The 7,554-nt window shown below is 40.6% G+C and overlaps 1 protein-coding gene across 1 annotated transcript; it reads left to right on the forward strand.

Moving 5' to 3' along the window:
- The first annotated feature begins 173 nt into the window (after nucleotides 1-173).
- ALiX (programmed cell death 6-interacting protein-like protein AliX) lies at nucleotides 174-3,664 on the forward strand. The gene has a single exon (XM_022832401.2). It carries the CDS (start codon nucleotides 515-517, stop codon nucleotides 3,017-3,019), a length of 2,505 nt encoding a protein of 834 aa, XP_022688136.1. The 5' UTR covers nucleotides 174-514; the 3' UTR covers nucleotides 3,020-3,664.
- The last annotated feature ends 3,890 nt before the right edge of the window (nucleotides 3,665-7,554 follow it).

Below are 7,554 nucleotides of genomic sequence, written 5' to 3' on the forward strand. Positions count from 1 at the left end.
GCATAATTATTGGCATAAATCAATTGAGATTCCTTCAGTTATAGGTAGTTTAACTTTTGCCAGTGCGTCATACGAATGCTGCCCGAATTGTCATTTGACCCAATGTGCGCGAGTCGTTTTGGCGCGCCAACTGGTGGTCTTTAACGCAGTCGCTCATTAAAGTGGAGAGATCGCAATCAGCTGCTTAGTCATAATAATGAGATGTCATCACCGTGGTTCACCGCAATCAGATTCCTTCAGGACTCATTACGGAACGTGCAGAGACTAATGCCGGTTAGGGTAGAGTTGGTTGCCAAAAGTGCTCGTTCATCTTCAGTAATGCCTTGCTTTTGATTTATTTTGCACCTCTGCTGAATGAGAAGAGAAATCAAAGTGCGTCATTCGTGTTACGTGGCCATAGCCGCTACTTAAGCAGATCACTACGTTCTAAGTGTTTCCTCTAGTACTTGTAGGCGGTGTCGGGAAGCAGAAGAGCAGCTTTCTGAAAAAACTGGCAACAGCCAGCGGCCCAGTTATGGCAGGATACATTGCTATACCACTTAAAAAGACCTCGGAGGTTGACCTAATCAAACCATTAACACAGGTATTTTCGAGTTTATATACAGGCAAAGATGAGCAGCAAGAGTATCAGGCGGCCCTCCAAACCTTAAATTCGATGCGTAAAAATGCAACATGGAGAACACTCGACAAACATCAGTCGTCCGTGGATGCCATGTCGACCTACTACGATCAGTTGGTGTCACTTGAATCGAAAGTTCCCGCACACGACGTACAAATTCCATTCAAGTGGAAGGATGCCTTTGATAAAGGAGGGTTTTTCGGAAGTTCGAGTAGTTTGACGCTAATGTGCCTAGGCTATGAGAAAAGCTGCATCCTGTTTAATTACGGCGCAATGCTGAGCCAGATCGCGGCCAGTCAAGGAGCCGATACGACAGATGATGAGTGTCTGAAGACGTCTACAAAATATTTTCAGATGGCTGCTGGTGTCTATCACTATCTTAGGTCATCAGCCCAGACAATCACCCAAGACAGCCTGACAGCAGATCTTCATCCTGATACCCTAACTGTGCTTTACACTTTGTGTGTCGCTCAAGCGCAGGAATGCTTCTACCATAAAGCAGCTAAGGATGGTAAAAGGGACGTGCTCTTAGCTCAAATTGCAAGTCAGTGTGAAGAGCTTTATACGGATGCGAACAAGTTGATGAGCAGGGAGCAGCTTCGTGGCCTGTGGGATCGAGAGTGGTTCACGATCGTACAGCTTAAAGAAGCTGCTTTTCGGGCGGTCACTCAGTATCACAAGGCAATGAGTGCTCGTGCGGAAAAAGAAGTAGGCGAAGAGCTTGCACGACTGCAAGTTGCGCTCGACAACTTCAAGATCGTCCAGACGAAAAAGGGCCAAATGACGTCGATACAAATCGGTGACCATTTCCTTGACATTCAACGGCGAGCAAATCGCTACTACGAAGAAACGAAGAAAGATAACGATTTCATCTACCATGCCCGTATTCCTGAAGTTAAGCAGCTCTGTACAATCAAACCGGCCGTTTTGGCCAAAGCAATCGCACTCAGTTCACCTCTGACGCAGGGTGACAAGCGTGAAGATCTGTTCGAGTCTCTACTTCCGGTATCCGTCTCACAGGGATGTCAGAAGGTAGAGGCAAAGAAAAGCGAGGTAGTAAACGAAGAGATTGGTCGACTAAAACAAGCCACGCAGCTACTAAACGGAGTCCTCGCCTCACTTAACCTGCCTGCGGCCATCGAAGATGTGCCCGGTGGAGCGCAGCTGCCACCCAGTATTCAGCAAAAGGCGCAAGAGATTCGCAGTAAGGGTGGTATCAAGGCTCTGGAAGACAAGATGAATGAGTTAGGTCCGCAGCTTCAACGGAACCGGGAGATCATCGACGAATCGCAAAGAATGCTCGACGATGAGGAACAGTCAGATACAATAATGAAAAATCAGTTCAAGGAAAAATGGACACGCCTGCCGTCTTCTAAGCTTAATCAGACCATGCGCGAGACTGTGAACAAATACCGTAGTGTTATCGACAAAGCGGTAGTAGCCGATCAGGTCGTGCAAGAGAAATTTCAAAAGTTCCGCTACTCAATCGTACTGCTTGGAGGATCGGAAAACGAATTGAGCGGTAACATACCTCAAGGCAGCACCGGTACTGCATGCACAACCGCGCCAGAGGTAACGACCCTGCGCAAACTTATGCGAGAGGTTGACCGACTGACCAGCGAGCGGGAAGTTATCGAATTTGAGCTAAAATCAGCAACGGTCAATATAAAGCAACAGTTTTTGCAAGCAATGCAAGCAGACGGCGCTATTAACGAGGCGGCAATGACAGCCGAAGCACTTGGCCAGGCTTTAGGTGCGCTACAGCAGCGGGTTCGAGAGTCTCTATCCACACAAGAGTCGCTGATTTCTCAGATTCAAAGTGCTCATCAAGAATTCACTCGACGCATAGGCGGCGGTGGAGATAAGCGTGAAGATATGCTCAAGAATCTGGCCGCCGCCCATAGCGCCTTTAACGAGATCATGGGCAATCTCGACGAGGGCCTTAAGTTTTACGGGGAACTCACGAACCTGCTGTTGAACCACCAGACCAAGGTCAACGACTTTTGCTTCGCCCGCAAGACGGAGAAGGAGGAGTTGGTCAAAGATCTGACGAAGACCCTGGCTGAGGCAGCTTCGCTGCCTGCAGGTTCACTGCCACCGACGCAGCCGGTCTATCAGGCATCGCAGACACCTAAGCTAGCCCCAACTAGTTCTGCACCGGCGTCCTCCCCCACTACAGCGCCACTGCCTTATCCTAACCAGCCAACGGGTATGCCCCAACCAGCTTATACTTATCCATATCCAGCGGGTTATCCCATGTACCAGGTGCCTATGCCAACGGGCTACAATCCGTACAGTATGCCGCCTGGATATCAGCCGCCACAACCGCCTCAAAATTATGCCGCGTTTGTTCAGCAATATCCGACGGAAGCGTACAAACAGCCGCCTCCACCTCAATAGGTCACTTCGCTTATGGGTTGGGTGATTTGTACGTTGTCAAAACAAAGCTAGAATACATAAGAAAAGCCATGTCATGAAGTCATGCAACGAGTATTGACCGCTACGCAAGCTCTAAACATGACCAGTGACATGTATGCATACACAGTTAAAATACAAATATATATTTAAAGATCTATACATATACGAACACTGAGTCCTAAAATTATTATAATTATCTTATCATAATTATCGAAGTGCGTGGGAAGTGCTTTGCGTATGCCAATGACATATATAGACAAATTATCAAAATTGTCTGAGTGTTAAAATGAGATGAAGGTACAAAGAGGAGTTCAGTCAATCGATGAAACCCCTACAACGGGAACTAAAACAATAATAGTAACCAGCACTCCGACAGCTAAAACTATCAATAGCCAAAACTAAAAGTTTTTAACTAACGAAGTTGCAGAATTTTCGCACGGCGGAAGCAACTAATACGATGGAAGGAGGCTACAAATTTTCATAATCTAGAAATTTCCTAAAATATATTCCTATTTTTTAGCTGAAGATGACCGTGATATAGAACTGGTCAATATTTACGGTTAAAACTTTACATTTTGCTTCTCGTAAAGGTGTTAATTGAATGTCATTAAATTTACTCCAATAAAATATGTGTTTTCCTTTGTAGTCTACACTAATCATTAAAATGAAACTTATATCCCAGTGCCAATCATATTTGTAAACCAAAGCATTCGGAATTTGAACTTGCTTAGAAACATAAAGCTTTGCTGAGTTGTCGATTGATGCCTCAAAGAATCCTATATAGCCGGGAGTAGAAACCTGTAATCTTTTCAACCTGTGCAAATGGAAATCCAGCAATTGCAACTAGCCTACACTCATGTAGAGTTAAGTATTAAATTTAGCAGCAACGTGTACCATATTATTTTATGACCTTAATTTAGTAATATACTTGAAAATAGTTTCGACCAATATCGAATGTTGATATCACCATAAAATACTTTCATCTGCATTTAACTTCAGTGTTTTTGACAGTCAACAGCCGCTGGTATGTGGTAAATTTTAGTTTTGATAATCATCTGAAACTCTACCAGCGGCGAAGATATAATAAAATGAAAAAAAATTTCACTATCTAAGAGGTTGACAACGAGGCTACCGATATAGTGCTATTTCATGTTAAGTTCAGTTTCCCTGTGTGAAGAGACGAATCTATCAATTAGTATTTACCGTGCCACGAGTACATTCATATATTGTCGAAGGGCGGAGCCTTTGAATAACAACGACGCTCACCAATTAATACCTCACGCGATGTTTAACCTATTCTAGCGTTCCTTCTAGGAAAGTTTCTTGACTGATTTACTTATTCAAAATAAAATTTTGAAGGAGTATGCTATGTTTTAGAGAACTGCAAATCGAATAATTTGTTAATATACCTCAAAGAACCTTAAAAATTTCTCTCATTTCATATTTTTGATACCTGTAATAAAGTAACTAGCGGAACTTATTTTGATAATTTTTCGTAAGGTATGGCAGGGCTACCTAAGCAAAAATTTAGATAAATAATGGACAACCTTTATTTTTTTTATTTATAGATTTATGTTATTTAGTCTACTGTGCCGTATGAAGTCTTGGTCATGAATGGCTCGAATACTGGCATATGCAAGCGCCGTATTTTGTTCGAAAATTGAGAGAAATTTAATCAAAGTGGGCCCTGAAGCAGAGTGTTTGCGCTGAGGCCTATGTAACTACGGTGGCTGTCCATTATTATAAGGAATATCACATACATAAAAACCGTGACGGTACTCTAATATAACAATGTGTATGGCTTAAGGTACTTTTGTCTGGTGTTATTCTCCCTTCTCTATTTCTCTCACGAGAACTTTCGATCTTAGCAAACATACAAATACGCTGCAATCATGGTCAAACACAATACGTTGCACTTTAAATCAATAAATCTGCGAAGGTGTCGTATGAAACAACCCATAAGCCGATTTGCAATTCTAACTGATAACCAAATGTAAATACGTAGTAAATGGTATTTGGTTTCGTTATCTTCCATTCTACTACATTCGGTAGACAAAACATTCATCATAGGATTTTTCGGCAAGCGCTATTTGTGTTAAGTCTATCAGTGTTAGGGATTTATATGTAATATACACAGTATATACCGTTGATAAACAAACAAATATATTCAATACACTTTTTTTCTAAAACCATTTGTTAACATTATAATAAATATAATCATTTGTTTATACTACTTAGGAACCAGCCAATCGGCAATAACACTGGCACGGTGTGACTGAAATTATCCATCATTTCTATTTTCTGTTTACTTATTGCTAGGATGTTATCGTAGCACCTAGCATAAACGAAACACAGCATGGAATATACAGTATCAAAGCTCATATAATAAAAAAAATCAAAATTGTTGTATCTGGTATGTAAAAACATTTTGACGGAACTTATTCACTGTTTACTTTTTTTGAGGCGAATTGGACAGTCATACGCCGTTGCTGTCTAGGCTAGGTGTAACACAACCAGTGAAGACTGGCTTTAGCGAAAGAAATGTCGAACGGGCCTCTCTAACAGCAAACTAACTTACTATAGAAATTAGAATGCTATCACTACGGTAGCACAGAAACTATCCGTGCAGTGCTCACATTATGTAAATTTCCCGTAAGTTCAAACTGTATATCTCATCTAAGCTTAAGGGAAGCCTCGCAGAACTAGCCAAGAGTGCTTAGTTTCGCTCATGAGTAGTAGACTATACTAAAACTAACTTATTTGTAGTTTGAAAAACTGCGAGTAATAACTTTTTAGCTTTTGGTTTGGCCTAAATATAGTTTTGAAAAAACAGCAGACCGGTAAAAAAACGTACACAAATATTCATTAGTATTTCCATGTTTGTGCAAAGTAACTGCTAATATCATGTTGTCCAGTAGTACCGTGTTCAATTACAGTCTCAATATGTGACCATCGTTAGGTAAGCTGAAATGTTCAGATTCATTAAGCATTAAGTAATAAGCATTAATCAAAGCATTATGATAATCTTAATTATATTTATCAAATAAACTCAAAAATCATATCGGTGGAAAGAGCAATTTAAAGCAGAAACAACAAACACAAAGCAAGTCACCTTGGAAAATATCATATGACTCGTTAACATTTCAAAACCTGCAAGACTGTAGACACGTGACTGGTTATACTTGAACTTCATAGCTCCACTTGTACGATTACATAGTAATATTTTCATCGTCGGTAGATACCACAACCTTTAAAGTACCCATTTCTCGTATATCATTCCTTATACTTCGACTTAGAGCTTGAGTAAGCCGAATTGACACATGCTAACCGAGTGCCTCTTCCTTTATGACAATTAAATCTGCTGCATCACATTTAATCTACCTATGTTTTGCCCTTAAAAAACGGTTCGTCGCTAATAAACGGTTTTAATTACGCGGAAGTTCTGATTTGGAGACCCATTTATGGATATTTGTCACAACTATATAATTCTGCGGCATAACGCAGGAATAAATCTGTACCAGTGCTGCTTTCAGAGTCATTTTTACGCAGATAGTTTTGGAGCATTTATGCCCAATCGATGTAAATGCTTAGCATCCTGTCAGACGTTTCATTCTTCCCAGTTAGTTGTGCATGAGTAAAGTTGTCATCAACATGCACGTTCTTATATATGACTCTCATAAATAATTAGAACAAATAATTAAATGCTCTTTAGAAAGATGCCCATCAATACATGTTAGCACAAATGTATTGAATCACAGTAATGCTAAGAACACCAAGGCTATATTGTAATTAGCCGTTACCTGGTCGGCAATACCGAGTTTCGTATACAACCTAAAGAATGTATGCATGTTTAGCTTTGAACAGGAAGTATCTTTACCAGTTAGCTTTAAGTAAGGCGCAGCTACTTCTAATAACGTTGTGTTCATGACGTTGGTCTATATATTATTGGCTAGATAGCCAAACGAGTGATTTAAAATGCCATTCAATTTGATTTTCAAATTTCATTTTGAAAAAATGAAATTTGAAATTTTGAAAAAAAATTTGAAGAAATAACTTCTACCCACGAATAGCTGTTGACCTCAAGCTCACACAATGCGTATACAATGCGCAACGAAGTCGCCCTTCATTGAATACCTTGGAATTCCTCGTAGCAGCTAATGGTGTTTGTAACTAACTAGCACTTATTTTCATCACTCTGTGCCAACAACCGCAATGTGTGAGTCACCGTCGTAGGCCAAAACAAAATAAAAGGTTTAATTTCTCTGACACTTATAAAACCGGGTAGTACATATAAATATAAGCATTGTTACCATGCCAGTCGACTGCGTTGTACTCATTCAGTTCGTATGAACTATGCACGGATGACTTTAGCTATAATAGGGAAAGGAGAAACTTAGAAATGGGGAGGTTAATCCGGGAGCCAAGGGAAAGCTAGTGAAATAATTCGCTCGTAACAGTCCTATCTATTTTAAAATAGCTCGGATATGGAGGTTTTGGAAAAGAGTTTCAAATTAAAG

This window comes from Varroa jacobsoni, unplaced genomic scaffold, assembly GCF_002532875.2.
Source record: "Varroa jacobsoni isolate VJ856 unplaced genomic scaffold, vjacob_1.0 scaffold_389, whole genome shotgun sequence".
Classification (NCBI taxonomy): Eukaryota; Metazoa; Arthropoda; class Arachnida; order Mesostigmata; family Varroidae; genus Varroa; species Varroa jacobsoni.

Coding starts and splice junctions, on each gene's coding strand:
- ALiX (XM_022832401.2), top strand. CDS start 515: ATGGCAGGATACATTGCTATACCACTTAAAAAGACCTCGGAGGTTGAC.